This window comes from Camelus bactrianus, chromosome 33 (genome assembly GCF_048773025.1).
Source record: "Camelus bactrianus isolate YW-2024 breed Bactrian camel chromosome 33, ASM4877302v1, whole genome shotgun sequence".
NCBI lineage: Eukaryota > Metazoa > Chordata > Mammalia > Artiodactyla > Camelidae > Camelus > Camelus bactrianus.
In genome coordinates, this window is record NC_133571.1 from 5,662,350 (window position 1) to 5,678,632 (window position 16,283).

A 16,283-nucleotide genomic window follows, 5' to 3' on the forward strand; every position below is an offset into this window, starting at 1 on the left:
GTTTAATATCTTACATCTGTGGGTTTATAGTTTTCATCACATTAGGAAACATTTTGGCCTTTATTTCTTCAAGTATTCTCTGCCTCCCAAGATCCCAGTTACATGTAGGTTAGGTCATTTGATTTGTCTCACGGCTCACTGATGCACACTTTTAAACATCTTTTGTTTCTACATTGTTCATGCTTTCAGCTGTCTTCCGGAACGTGTGGCGTATGTATATAACAGCTGGTTTAACATCTGCCATTATCTGCTAAAACTGTCATCCACGTCATTTCTGGGTCAGTTTCTGTCGATGGTTTTTTCTCTGGATGGGTTTATGTTTTCCTCCTCCTTTGCCTGCTTGGTAATTTTTGATTGGATGCCAGACATTGTGAGTTTTATGTTTTATGGGCTGGATTTTTAAAATTTCCTATAAATATTGTTGGATTTGACGGTGACAGTGAAGTTACTTAAAATCAGTTTGATCCTTCTGACGAGTGCTTTTGTTTTGTTAGAGTGGGGTCTGAACAGCACTGAGGGCCGGGCTGCTTTGTGTCTTTACAGATGCCTTGGAGCTTCCTGAAGATGCTGCCCGGTGGTTATTTCCCCAGTCTCTGGTCGTTTTCTCACTCACACGTACAGGCCAATATTTAATAGTCAAAGGCTCGAGGGGACTCCATTGTATATCTTCAGAGCCCCCCTTTTTTCTGATACTCTGTGCTACACATTTTTGTTACTTTGGCCTCCCCAAACTCTGAGCTGTGTCTCCTGAACTTAGTGAAACCCCAGGCTCTGTGGGTTCCCTCTGCTTATGCTCAGGCCTGGAAAGTCCCCAGGCAGCATGCTTGGGCATTTGCAGGGCTCGCTGCGTTTGTTTACCTTGTCTCGGGAAAGCAGTCCTGTGCTGCCCTCTGGCTTTCCAGTTGTTTAGGCAGGAGGGCAAATCTGGCCTCTGTTATTCCATTGTGGTTGGAAGCAGAAGTCTCTGTCTCTCATCATCCTGTTGTCCTTTCTCTTCCCCTTAGCCTGTCATGAATTTTCTGTTCAAGCATCATAATCTCTCCCTTGAATACACTTTTGACTCCCTTGTTCCTCTCTTGTTTCACTGGCAAAAACCACCATCCCAGTTAAATCCATCTCTTCACCTTGCAGTGCTGGCCTCCGTGTGGTTGAACGGTGCCAGAGAAAAAGACACGCACATGCTGTTTTTGCTTTAAATTCATGACCACAGACTATGACTGAGCCAGATCACACCACAGTTCCATGGTCGCTTATTCTTCCACTTTCCTAGATGTCTGTTCGACGTCTTTTCTCTCAAAATTTTGGCACGTCCTCCCCGATCTTCCATGGCATTTTCCTCATCTCCATATCACTGAGAAATTGAAGCAGTCAAAAGGGAGCTTCTCACAGCAGTGCCGTATCCCCGCTCCTGCCAGAGTCTGCACATCCTGCGTGCTCTGCCTTCCCAGCTTAGCGTAGAGTCCCTCCACCTGTGCACTGGATTCCGTTCCTTTTTGTCCACCCAGGGCATTTTAAATTCCCCAACGATTTCCGTCTTTTTCCCCATACATCATTGTTAATATTATATCTTGGAACATGTCTATCAGTATACAGACATACTGGATTCCATCTTAAAAAAACTTTTTTTTGACTGTCGGTCAGCCTAGCAATGACCATGCTGCTTCTGTGCTCCCTTTTACAGCAGCAATTGTCAAGAGTTGGCCAAAGTTTCTCCAGTCCCGTCTCCCCTCTTCCCCCTCCACTTCCTCATTCTAGTCCAGTCCGGCTTTTGTCCTTACCACCCTACAGAAGTTGCTGTTGACAGAATCTCGGTGACCCTCGCATTGCTGTCTCAGTAGTCATTTTAAGTGACCCGTCAGGAACGTTTGCTCAGGTTGATTACTCTTTCTTTCCTGATATGCTCTGTTTACTTGGTTTCCGGAATACCATGTTCTTGACTTCCTTTCCACCTCCCTGGTTGCTTTGTTTCCTTTCCTAGTTCTTACTTGTCTCCCCACCTCTCAGTATTAGACACCTAACGACTTGGGCTTGGCTCTTCTCTGTTTATGTAATTTACTCCCTCAGTGATCTCATCCAGTAACAAGTTTTAAAACCCATCTGCACTCTGATGACTTCCAAGTTTTTATTTCTTGGTCAGATCTTTCTTTTAAATTCTAGATTTGCTTGTTGAACTGCCTGCTCAGCATCTTCAAATGGCTGTTTGATAGATGGGTCGAAAGCAGCATCTGAAACTGAACTCCTGGGCTTTCCTTCTTCATAAGCTTGTTACATCTGCAGTCTTTTCTATTGCAGTTGATGGCAGTGCCATACTTCTTGGACATGTCAAATCACAAAACTGAAACAATTTAGTGACAGATTTGATGTCCTTTATTAAAGGGAAAATAGCCCATGGATTAGAGGAGTACAGTGCCTGACAAGCGGTGAAGCACTTTCCTTGAAGGATTTTGGGCAGGTTTTATAGAGTGTCAGAAGAGGCAATACAGAAACATGGCATGACTGGCTAGGAGGTCAGATTTCCTTATAAGGTAAGCAGGTCCCATTTTTCAGGCAGGGTTAGCTAGCTAAGGCTGAGTTGGAGGATTGTGACTGGTGTTAAGTTTCCTCGACAGAGAGGTGTTTCCCAAATGTGCAGGCTGATTTAGGTTTAGGTTTTTGACATGGGCTGGGCCAGTAAGGAGGCCTCCATTTTACTGGTACCAATATACAAATTAACTTCATCAGAGTCACACTTTATTCCTTTCTCTCATCCCAGGTGCATACTGTCAGGAAATCTTGTCAGCAGTACCTTTAAAACATGTAAAATCCAACTACTCACTACGTCCACTGCTACCACCCTGGTCCATGTCACCGTTACTTCTAACCTTGCCTCCTGACCCTACACTCAGCTTTAACACTCGCTCCTTATAATATATTCTCAATCTAGCAATCAGGGAGATTTAAAAACACAAGTCAGATCATGTCACATCTGCTCAGAATCTTTTAATGGTTCCCCATCTCACTTATAATTTTTTATGATGGCCTTCAAGGCCCTTATAACAAGATCTAACTCTCTGTTGCTTCCCTGACCTCATATCTCTCTCCTGTCCTTACTTTGCTCTACCTTGAGTACATCAGACATGCTTCTGCCTTGGGGTCTTTGCAGTGACTGCTTCCTCTGCCTGGAATACTCTCCCCCATCACCCCCCATGGCCAGCCTCCCATTGGCTTCCCCGTGGCCATCTGTGTTTGAGAAGAGTGCTTCTGAGGGAATTAGTTGTGCGTAAGAAGGGAAGGCTAGAGGGGCAGGGGTATGGCGAACGTTGACATCCTGTTAGTGAAGAAGAGCCGGTGAGTGTGATCATGCTAGACTTAACAGCAGTTGGTAAGTTACATAGCCTGCTTGTTACTCTGAGCGATAATGAGAGAATGAAAGCAGAGAGACTTTGTGGCACACCAGGAAAGGTTAGGTGGCCGTCAGTGAGCCACGGGAACATGAATCAAGGTTCATAGTTTGAAGGTGTCTTCACTTATCAGTAAGACATTCTGTCTTGTAGACGGTAGGTTTGGTGTCCTTGCTGCTTAGTTACGATTTAACAATACGCTCTTCAGTTTAACAGAGGGTAGGTCAAAGAGCTGCTTGAGCATCGTTTCTGGAATCTGTTGTAAAACCTTCATGGGAAGATTCAGTTATTTAATTTCTCCTTTAACTGAGTGTTAGAGGAAAATGCTCCTGGAGTTAACATTGTGTGTTTCATCAAGTAGGAGACAGTGCTGACTGTCACTTTGCCACAGCTGCGTTCAGAGCCTAGTGAGTGGTTCCTCAGATACCTGTTTATTCTAATCCCTTTGTACTATTTTGATTTTTAATTGCAGGACTTACACTGTATTTAATTTTATAAGTTGCCAGGAAAGTTGTCTTGATCGAGTATCCTCTTAAGAGGGTATTAGGATTCTCCATGTCATAGTCAAGAAAAGATTTGCATGCTCTTCCTGTGATTCTTCCGTATTTGTTTACTTGCACACCCTTTCCTCAGAGGGAAGAGTAAATAAAGAAATGATGGTTATAGGAAAATAATAACAGTGGAAAATGTGAAGCTGGCCGTAAGGGTAGTACTCAGAGTACATACCAGAGAACGGCAAATCTGACTGAGTTTCTCATTAGCCAGTACTAAGGAGAGCAGAGTTACCTACAGGAATCACTCAAGTTCATTAGGTGAAAACAAACCAGTTGTTGAGGGGAGAAGCACAGCTAACCCCAGTGCTGAATTTTGAGGGAGAATCTCTGGTGGGTTCTTATGATAAGAGAACTTTGTGATAAAAGTGGGCACCTGGGGCAGGACAGTACAGTGACTTTTAAAATCAGCCGTGTCTGTAGCTGCAGGAAGTACCATTTGCTTTCACAGTGTTAGTCAGTGGTCCTTAACCTTTCTAGCGTCATAGACCCTGCAACATTTTTACGTAGTTTTCTCATGAATTTGATAAACGTTTAGGTTCTGAACTCACGTCAAGGGTTCTGATCCAGCAGGTCTGAGGTAGGTTTTATAAATATATCTGTAACCACCACCTTAGGCGACTCTGATGTAGGTTCTTATCAGACCGTATGTTTAGAAACTGCTTCTAGATTACAATTTCAGGGAGTTTGAAGATTCCATTCAGTACACAGTCTTAATTTGATACAAGCAAGCAACATTCTCAACAACTGTATAGTAAAAAATAATAATGAGATTCATAGAAGTATTTGCTGCTGCAGTGTTAGAAAAGTAATGACTTTCGTTGAAATGTATTGCTTTGATCAGTAAACTTGAAAAGGAACAGTACTCATGACTAACATATGTGGGGTCTCTAATAATGAATTGATTTTTTTTCTTAATATCAAATTCACATTCCTGGAATAAACATGCATGATTATGAGGTGTTTTTGTGTGTGTGTATTTTGTTTGTTTGTTTTATTTTTACTTTATTTTTATTTTATTTTTTCCCTTAGTGGAGAACTGGGAATTGAACCCAGGACCTTGTGCATGCTAGGCAGGCACTCTGCCACTGAGCTCTACCCTCCCCTCGTGAGGATATGTCACTTGTTTAATTTATTAATATTTATTTAAGACTTTGCATCTGTGTTTTCCTGTTAGATTGGTCTCGAGTTGCCATTTCTTGTTCTCTTCTCACCAATTTGGTATCAGAGTTTGTTAGCATTATAAAGTGAGAAAGGTGTCTTTCAGGTGTTTTCCTGCCTTAATTTTCAGAGTTTATATGGATTTTCTATCTACTGTTTGTGAGGAGTAGAGGGCACAGACTCTAAACACGAGACCACCCTTACTTCTGACACGAGCTGCGAGTTTGGGGGGTCCCAAAGCCACCCTGAGATTCACTGAAATTCTTTAGAAACACTCATAGATCTTGCTGAAAGCTGCTCTGCTCATGGTTATGGTTTGTTAAGGGAAAGGATGCAGATGAGGATCTGCTAAAGGAAGAAGCAGCGTCTGGGAGGGTCAGACTCCGCACTTTTCTCATCCTCTCTGGTGCTGTCAGGTCGCGTTTCTCTCCTTCCCTCCTTAAGTGACAGGACGTGTAAGTACTGTCAGCCAGGGGAGCTCATCCAGCCTTTGGTGTCCAGAATTTTTATTAAGGCCTCGTCGTGTACTCATTGCTCCTGTGGGTAATCTCAGGCTCCAGATTGGTTGACCCAACCCCCCTACCTTAAGCCACATTGTTGGTGTTTCTAGATTGGCCGCCCCCCCACCCTGACTGTATGGTTTGCTAGCCCCCTCTTTAAATCCCACTGCTAGATTATCCAGTATGACCCAAGGTCCCCAGGCAAACAAAGACTCTCTTATCAGATAGAACATTCCAAGGGCGAAGAGGTACTACCTACTCTGAGCCAAGGGCAAAGGCCAGACCTAGTCAGTGAGCAAGGCCAAACTTTCCACACATACAGCTGATTTTTTTTTTCTTTTATGGTTGCTTCCTGTGATTCCTTGGTACCAGATTTAGTTTTTAGGGACTCTATTATGGAAAATTGATTCTTTCAAATTTCTCTAGATGTCTCTTGAGATAAAAATAACAGACACTTCTGACTTAACTGCATTTAAGTTAAACTATTCTTTTTTTTTTTTTTTCAAGAATAAAGGTTCTCTTCAGTTTGAAGACAAATGGGATTTCATGCGTCCAATTGTTCTGAAGCTTTTACGCCAGGAGTCTGTTACGAAACAGCAGTGGTTTGATCTATTTTCGTAAGTAATCCATTCATTCTGATTTTTTACTAACATTAAGGAAATGTGGTGACCGTAATCACATGGAATACTGGCTCCAGATGAGTCTGTTTACCTGTTTGAAATTTGTACTGGTTGTGTTGGGGGTCCCTAAGACCACCTCTAGGTTCAGTGATTTGCTAGGAGGACTCAGAGCTAAACGTAAAGTCGGGCTCACAGCTGTGATTTATTACGCAAAAGACTACAAAGCAAAGCTACCAAAGGGAAAGGCATGTGGGGCCAAGTGTGGGGAAGAGCAGGCGCAGATTTCCAAGAGTGCCCTCCCAGTGGGGTCACACAGGACACATTTAATCCCCAGCAATGAGACTGACAGCGTATGTGATTTGTTGTCTGTCAGGGAGGCTCACTGGAGATTCAGTACCCAGGGTTTTTCCTGGGGGCTGGTCATAGAGGCAGCCTTTGCCTGGCATGTACCAAAATTCCAGACTCTCAGAAAGAGCAGGTGTTCAGGGTAAATCATATTGTTTGTACAAACGGTTTAGGCACAGTGAGCCATTCTTATCATTTCAGGAAAGCTTTATATCACTGTAGGAAACTGTTGAACGTTCAAGTTCTCAGATGCCAGCCAAGGCCAAGCAGGCTTTTCTAAGGAATACAGTCTCAGCTCTGCTGTGTTAATAACTTTGGGCCTTTGGCCAGAATGTCTTTACAGCAACACTAGTACCAGTAGGACGCTCCCCCACCCCCACCCCTATGTGCAGCAAGGCAAGACCAACTTGTTATACCTTTTAGAGGGCCTAGATTTAGCTAGTTAAAATAAATCCCGCCAACCATGAGGTTTACCTCACAAAAACAGGTAGCTTTCTCCTTCCGTTTCTGTATGAACCTTTTCTGCATGGCCTGAGGCATCAATTGAGGCAAACTGCAACTCTGGCCACAAAGTTGAATTAGACCTGAGAGTCTTCCAGGGTTGAAGCAGTGTCATGATGGTCAGGGCACACACACAAAACAATGCAGTTTCAGAGGAGCCGCACGGTACCCCGGAAACAAAGAGTCTGCAGTTGCTAGGGCACTCCAGGAAAGACGGACACGCGTCAGGTAGTGTAGGTTGACAAGGCCCTCAGTGTGTCCTCCTCCCACGGGGCCTCTTGCTCTATAGAGTTCTCAAATCCAGTCCAGTAAATTCGGTTCAGGCCTTCTTTTCAGATGGACGAAGGTGGTTAGTTCACACTGTGTCCGTGACGCCATTTCATTTGCCTCGTGGTGTCGATGCCACTTTGAGGTCTCCTTTGTGAACGATGTAGGGGTTGGGCCTGCTCACTGCCTCAGAGCACTGTTAGGCGTGATTGGAAGCTCAGCATTCCGTTTGAATTCAAAGCGCTCACAACAGTGTAGAAAGCCGACAACAGGAGTTTTCCCTCAGGAAGAAGGGAAGACTTTCAAGAATACTTAGGAAAAACAAAAATCATTGACGTCCTCCTCCCATGTGCCTCACTAGATACTGGGTTTTATTTTTTGTCCCTATGAAATCAGTGTGCCCCATTCATTAATGAAATCTTTTCATTTTTTTCCCAATCCAGACCTGAAAGAGGAATAAAAACATTTTTACAGAAAAACGTTTTTGTACAACTTAACTAGAAAAACATATTGAAATCCCAAATTTTCAAAAAATTTCAAAATAAGTTTACATTACCTCCCACCCCTTTTGTCCTGATCGTTTACCCAGTGAGCAGCCTAGAAAAGATTTAATTCCTTTCTGGAGACGGCTGTGTTTAATAATGAAGTTGCCTTACTAAGGTGTGTGTGCGAGGATGGGTTAGGTGAAGGTGAGGGAAATAAAATCAGGTTATTAACCCACTGTTGAAAACTACAACTAATCCTGAGAGCTGGACACAAGCCCATGGCAGTGAGACATCCCTGAGCCATGAATCCGGTCTGCAAGGAGCAAGTAGAGTGTACTCTCCCAAGCTGCAGCTTTTGGTAGTAACCACAAGTTAGTAACGCACTTCAGGTCTGAATACCTGGTGCAGAGCCCATCAGCAGCTTGATTGCAGATGGCCCCGGCGGAGAAGGAGCCCTGTTCTTTGGGCATCTGCAAGTGGTTCAGGTGGTCTAACCAGAATCCATGATGTCATCAGTCTGTGGCTTCACAGAGGATGTCTTAAATCTTCAACAGTCCCCAAGGCAGAGTCCTACTCACTGAGCATGAGCCTGCTTTAGTTCAGCACAGCTCGTGTTGAGGTTTAGATAGCCCAATATCAGACAGTGTCAGGTGTCTGCTGAGTCAGATCCAAGCAATCAGGATTTGTGAATTCAGGATTCCAAAAAAGCCAATGACTTTAGTTAAGCGGTAGCATAACCAAGGTACTGCAGACGACACAGTCATGTTCTAAGTCCAGGTGACAAGCAAGACTTTTCTAAACCCTTTTTAACTTGTCAATCTTAGAGAACAAATTAATCCACTCAAAAATATGCACATCAGGCTGGAAAATCATCAGCTTTTCAGAGTCAACGTCCAATTTCACAAGAGCTCAGTAGCAACTAAAAACTGCTTTTTAATACTGCAGAAGTGTATTTCTGTCTGGAAATTTCCTTTATTTTCATGTTGCTTCCCTTTTCTCAGAGATGCCAATAGGTTAAAAATAATAATAAATGACATCCATTATGGAGGTTTGTTCTGTTTCCAATGCTCAAACAGTTTAAATTCCAATCCCTTTACCAGCAGTAAAAAGCAAGGAAGTTGTGTCTCACTAAGTTTTTATTTTGCAACTTTTCCTGATTGATAACGTTCCCTCTAGTATGTATGAAAGTGCAAGCATATAATATTTTATATCTTTATTTATCATACTTTCAGATGCAGTAGCCACAAAGTACAAAGCCATCTTTTAAACATCCCCTACCCCTTTTTTTCTCATTACAAATTTATTCAAACTCTCAGCAATGAATTTAGCATTTCCAGTATTAACATTACAGTTGCCGGGAGATCCTGACTGGCATGTAAGAGGCGTTGGAGGGCCTGCAGCAGAGTAGTCAGGCTAGAGAAACAGCTGGAGTGGTCTCCTTCCCCTTGGTTATCTGAAGCTGTCTTCAGCTCTGAGATCTAATAGAACTGTTAATTCCTCGTGCTTAGAGGATAGACCAAACATTTTCACATTTTGGTCCACCCAGAGTTTACCTTTGACAACTTCAGGCCTTTTCTCCTCCTACTTGGAGGCGAGAACAAAACCCAAAGGCGTCACCCATGCTGTGCTTTTCCTTCTCTCACTCGGATCAACATGGCCAGAAACAGCTAGGGGGCTGAATGAGCCAGCCCTACTGAGGTTAGAGCTATCATTGTCAAATTTCATAGGTAGCTCTCACCTCTTGCAGCAGATAGCACCTCAGCTGCTGGTTCACACGGTGGGTGAGCTCATAAGCACGCAAGCAGCAAGGTTTCATCGTGCAACTTCATCTTTCCTTTTCTCAGACAGTGCTTTCACCATGTTTAATAAATCCCACTTCTGACACCAACCACGTCAGTGGTCTGAGGACCACCCCCAGGTGATTGCTAGGAAGACTCAGGACTCGGCATATAGCTGTATTCATGGCTGCCATTTATCACAGTGAAGGATACAAGGCAAAATGCAACAAAGGTGCACGTGGGAAAGTCCAGGGGGAACCAGGCACAATGTTCCGAGTGCCCTCTCCCGTTGGAGCACATCCACTTGAGTCCTCCAGCACCTGATCGTGACAACACGTGTGAAATGCTGTCTGCCAGGGATGCTCCTTAAAGAGTCAGGGTCCAGGGCTTTTACTGAGGGAGCTGGTCATATAGGCAGCTTCTGCCTGACATGAACCAAAATCCCAGACTCCCAGACAAAAAGCAAGTGTTCAGCATAAATCAGATACTTTACATAAACAGTTGAGACACAGCGAGCCGTTCTGATCAGGAAATGGTGAGAACCCTCACAAAATCCAAATTCCCATGTGCCAGCCAAGGGCCACCAGCCTTGCAGCCATGTCTTGTAGGCGTGGTAGTTTCAGCCCTGCTGTAATGTTTGTTGGCGTGTGCGCTAGGGAGAGACTGTGTCAGTGAGTTGTAGATGTGTGAATGAATAATCTACACACATTAGGCTGTTGTGCTCATTTTTTCTCTTTATCACATAAGGAGGGTCTAATCCTAAACAATGTAGAACTTACTGCGTGATAGTAATTGACGTATATCCATGATTCTGCCTTTTGAGTTCAGTAAGAAGCAACTGAGACCTTTTTGAAACTTTATAGCATTCATGTATACATATATTTTTCTTAAGTTATTTGATTAAACATATTTTATGACTAATATGTTGAATGTTGTGGGGGTTTTGGTTTTGATTTTGGTTTTGGTTTTGGTTTTGTCAATTTGTGTTGATTATATAATCTGTTATCTAGAATAATGCTGCTTCTGTGCAGATTCCTGAGTGGGAAAAGGAGCGTAGTGTGGTGGTGTTTCCTGCTTGAAGTTACTTCCAAGCAGAAATAGTCAGTAACCTTGTATTTGATCCAGTTAGTAGCCTCAGCACGTCGTTTTTTAAAAATCCTTGATCTCCTTAGAGTTACCGAAGGCTGCTCAGCACATAAATCCCTTTAGGTTAAAGGATTCTTGTGTGTCCTATCATGCTTTCACCAAAATTGTAAAACCTACATTAGTTAAAAGCTTTCTAAATTTTAACCTATTTAGTCATGTTAACTAATAACATTTAGCTTGTTTATATCTTTCTAAATCTGCAGTACTAAAAATGCTGTATTGGTATTAAACTACGTTGGTTGTTTGCCCCCATTTTCCCGTAACCTGTATCACTGTTTCTCAGTCCAGGTGCTGTTGGCACTTTGGGTGTTGTGCATGTTGTGGGATGTTTATCACCTCTGGCCTTCACCCTCATAAACTGTGTGTCCTCCCTTCTCCACTCCTCATCATATCCAGTGTCCTGAGGAGGCAGTGAGTCCCTCAGTTGAGAACTGCTCCTTTAGATATATATTGTTTGGTTTGACTCTGATTTGTAAAATTGAGGTCAAAATTAAATAATGAATTATTTTCAATGTATGAGACTTTTTAAAAATGAATTTTTACTTTAAAATTTTTAATTTATTTATTTACTTATTTAATTAATTAACGGAGGTACTGGAAATTGAACCCAGGACCTCGTGCATGCTAAGCATGAGCTCTACCACAGAACTGGTCCCCCCAACTCCACCATGAGACTCTATTTCTAAGAAAATTCATCTTTACTATAAATAATTTTTCTAATGTTTTTCTTGTTCCTAAGTTGGTTTTTGTGACAACACTTTCTCCTGTTTTTTCTCTCATCTCTTGTCTGCCTCGGCTCTGTCATCTTAGCTGACACGTCCTTTTGTGCCCCTTAATTACTGGTTTCCTCCAGAGTTCCATTTTTTTCCTTGTTCTTTTACCTGAGATCTCATATCTTTATAAGGAATCCGGGTTATTCTCCAAAGTTCTGTACCCACGTGGCCTGTGGTTCCCTTCATGTGTCTGTCCCTTAAGTTCCACAAATACTTCAGATTTAGAATGATGAAAATCTGTTACAGTCTCAACCGAAAATCTGGAGGCTACCGTCAACCTCCTGTTTTTTGTGCTCCTTCATGTCCAACTGATGATTAGGTTTCACAGGTTTTTATTTAATATGTCTTGAATTTCTTTCCATCCCACTTCTTTTCCCCACAGTCTTGGCTGAATGATTACAGCAGTCCCCTACCTTCTTTATTGTATCTCTTGTTAGTTGTCTATTGCTGCACAACAAATCACCCTAAAACTTGGAGCTTGAAATAACACACACACACAGTGTCTGTGCTGTTCCTGAGGGGCGGGCATCTGGTAGCATCTTAATTGGGCAGATCTAGCCCAGAGTCTCTCATGAGGTTGAGTCAGGCTCTAGGCAGAAGACCTAGGCCTTTATTCAGCTAGGAGTGAATGATCTTCAAAGCTTACCCACACGATTGTTGTTGGCAGGCCTTGGTTCTTCCCTAGCTGCTCAGTTCCTCACTGTGTAGAACTGTCCGTAAAGCTGTTTACCGTGTGGCAGCTTGCTTTCCCCAGAGCGAGAGAGAGTGCTTCCAGGACAGAAGTCATGGTGTTTTATAACATAATTTTGAAAGTGACAGGCTATCACTTCTGTTGTATGCTACTGATCACACAGATAAATGCCTGTACACTGTAGGAGGGAACTGTACATAGATATGAATTCCAGCCAGAAGACAGGGATCATTGAGGGCCACCTTAGTGGCTGTACCCCAGAGGAAATAAATGATGCAAGGTTTAGAAGGTAAATCAAAAAACATGCTAGCATATATCATTAGGAATAAAATGAAAGAAGACTATTTTGAAAATGGAAGAGTCAAAGAGATCTTTCAAATGAAAAAATGAGTTAAATAAATTTAAAAGATCAAATTACTGATTTGAAAAATAAAACCAGAGTTCTCCCTTAATATAGAGCAAAGTACGGAAAATCAAATAAAAATTAAGACATACAGAGCATAGCTCTAGAATTGGGCTAACGTAGACTTAAGAGAGGTTCCAGAAGGAGAGGACGTAAGTGTAGAGGAGAGGATGTAGTCCCAAAGGATAAGAAGAAAGTTTCCCAGGGCTGGAATCGTGTACCTTCCTACCCAGCCCTACAGATCTTCGTATTGGAAGTGCTGTACATGTTCATGTACATGCCTGTACATGTCCTTAAGGCATTTCAGAATTCCAAGGATAAAGAATCCTAATTCTTGCAGAGAAAAAAAATCAGTTACCTTTCAAGCAAAATAGCCTCTCTGCCCTCTTTTCATTGGCCAAATTGGATGCAGGAGGTTGATAAATTTTTCTTTAAATATCTAAAGGGGAATTAATTTGAACTTAGTATTTTATACCTAGTCAAGTTTTTAATCATATTTAAGGCAAAATGGACATACTTTCAGACAAGTAAGGATTTAGAAGACTGAAGGATCCTGCAGAAATAAAATAGGTACCCCTTCTTCTACTGTTACCAACATTGGCCATTAAAGAGATTGAGCTTTACTAAACTAAACTGAGCGAGGTGCTCTTGAACTAGGAATCCTGACCATGAGATAAATATACATAGAAAAAAGTAGACATCATCCATCCAAAACTACAAAAAAGAACAAATTAAAATATTTTCGCTGATAAAAATTGTTCCACGGAAACCAGCTATGAAGCAGAAGAACACGAACAGAATACTCTGCTGAGCTCAGTACCTTCACACAGCCATGTGGGGCTGCTTGTCAAACAAACGAGCTGAAAATTCAAAAACTAAGGAGAGAAATCAACAAAAATAGGAGGAAATGAAATGAAAATTGAATTCAGAAAACAAATAGAAAAAGACAAAATCATATCAGAAATTGATCATAATAGATGAAGAAAAAAACATAGAGATAAGCTTTCCAAAATAAAATAGAAAAATAAAAATATTGTTTGTTAATCTGATAAAGGTGATCTGTGAGTATGCTAGCAGCAGACATGCCTGTAATGATAGCTGGAAGCATTTCGTTTAAAATTGGGAATGAGAAAAGGTGTCTTTTCACATTTTATTCCATTTCTTCCAGGTTTAGAAATTTGTTGCCATAGAATTGTAGGTAGTAGGCTTACATGATGTATGTGGTTAACATCTCATTTTTTATCCCTAATCCTACGTAGTTTTCTTTAATATGGGTATTAAGGAGTTGATTCATTTTATCAAACTTTTCACATAATTGAGCTATAAAAATTACTTTGGTATATCAGAACTTGTTGGATCCATCTATGCAGTGCTTAATTGCAAAGGAGTTTATAGCCTTTGATGCATATATTAGACAAAAAAAAAAAAAGCTAGAAGTGAGTGGTTTAAGTTTTTCTTTCAAGAAATGAAAAAAACAGCAAATTAAACTTGAAGAAGGTAGAAGGAAGGAAAGACAAAAAGGAAAGACAAAAGACAGAATTAATGAAATACAAAATAATTGTGAATAGAGAAAAGAACAAAGGTAAAAATTAGTTTTTGGGAAAGAATAATATTCCGTTTTTGTTCATTGTCATATTTATAATTTGCTTCCATATTAATGTCTTCTGATTTCTTTGATTTTATTTTGTTCTTTGTCTGGTTTCTTAGTTCTGTTATTGAACCCTTAGTTTTTAAAGTCTTTTTAATATTTTTCTTTACAATGAAAGCATTCAAACTATACATTTTTTTCCTTAGTACTGCTTTTATTGTCACCATAGGTTTTTGTGGTATGAAGTGTTTTTCTTTTTTCTTTCTTTCTTGATTGATAGTAATTTTTCTTTTTACTTTTTCTTTAATGCATGCATTATCTAGGAACTTAAATTTCTAGATATTGAAGTTTTTATCATTTATTTATTTATTTGTGGATTATAACCAGAGAAATAGCCTATAAAATTAGATTTTAAAAATTTTGTATGTATGCACGTGCTCTTAGGAAAAAATTATCTTTTTGTGATTTGAAAGAATCTCTGCCTAATTAATCATAGCCATTAATTGTATTTTTCAATTCTTCTGTGTCTTTTAATTTTTTTTTCCCAGATTTTTCAATGTTGAGAGATTTTCTGACAGTGTTGATTAGCTAAGCCATATGCATTCCTGGTTCTCTCTGCCTTGTGCTCCTACCACTACAGAGGCTAGATAATTTAATACTTCTTTGGCCTTCCTTACCACTAAGGTGGCCATGTGACATAATCCTGGCAAATAGGTCTATGGTGGGCTTCTCAGAAAGGTTTTGCTTTCCAGATGAATTAAACTAAGTGACACTCTCCTCCCTTTCCCCTTAGACCAGCCACAGACTAACATGCTAAAATGACAGAGTGAAGAGAGAGAGATCCTGGTGAGTCTCTAAGCAGACCTCAGCCAGTGCCTTTCTCCAGACTTCTTGTTACATAAGAAAAAGAACCTGATTAGGCCATTGTTGATTGACGTTAATGTTTTCAGCTGAGTGCTTCCTGATACAAGGATGTTTTAAAGTATTACAGTGTATTTGTATCCAGTTTTTACATTTCTTATTCTTTTTGTTTTATATTTTGAGATGTATATTTTTGGTATAAATAGATGGACACATCTTAATAAATAATGCTTTTTATCTTTAAACAATGTTTCCTCTCTTTAGTCCTTTTAAGTTTAAATTCTTCTTTGGATGATACAAATGTTGCCACCCTGCTTTTTTTTTAGTTTATACTTGCCTTGTATCTCTTAAGACACACTTTTTTTTTTGGCATTAAAATTTTTTGGTAAAGTATACATTATGTAAAATTTACTGTTTTAGCCACTTTTTAAAGTATATGATTCTGTGGCATTGAATACATTCATAATGTTGTGCAAACATCAGCAGTGTCCATTTTCACAATGACTTTATCATCCCAAGCAGAAGATCTGTACCCACTAAACAATTAACTCCCAGTGCCCCTCCTGCCAGCAGCTGGGAGCCTTCATTCTACTTTCTGTTCCTATGAATTTGCCTGTTCTCAATTCCACATGTAAGTGGAATCATAATATCTCTCCTTTTGAAAAGCGTATTTTCTTCTAATGGGATAAATTATTTAGTTCGATTTAATATTATAACTGATACTCTTTTTATTGCTTCTGTAATTTGTCACTTATTAAATACTATTGTTTCCTTGTTTTGCCTTTTCCTTATTTTTGTTAATCTGAAAGTTCACTTCCATTAGTGGTTACTTTACTGTTTTTCACGCTCAATCAGAAGTGTATGGTGTTACTATTAATCAAAAGCAAAATACCTATTTTTTGCACCAAGGTCACACTATTTCTTTTGCTTCCTTACTAACCTAAGGAAGTTGAAACCTTTGGGATACTTCTTACCCCTTACTTCGTTGCTCATTCCTTATGTCTGTCCCCTTGAAACCTTTGAAGAGTTTTTACTTCATTATTCTCCTACTTCCCAACTCCTTGATTTTTGTAATATAGTGAAGTATTTAAAAAGAATTTCCCCTACAGCATGTCCCTTTTAAAATCACTTTGGTTACATATTCCAAGAGAGTGTGTTCCTCTTCATTCATACTTAATTTCAGGTATTTATTGCTCACCCATTACTCCTTCCTTTTTATGTTGAAGTGCCATT

General features: G+C 40.4%; 1 protein-coding gene across 1 annotated transcript in view; it reads left to right on the plus strand.

The window, feature by feature from the left end:
- The window catches only part of CUL5 (cullin 5), an 81,798-nt gene that overhangs the window by 10,562 nt on the left and 54,953 nt on the right, over positions 1-16,283 (plus strand). The window contains exon 2 of the mRNA XM_074357067.1: positions 6,100-6,209. Within this exon, the coding sequence (XP_074213168.1) occupies positions 6,100-6,209 (110 nt within the window). The remainder of the gene's footprint in view (positions 1-6,099; positions 6,210-16,283) is intronic.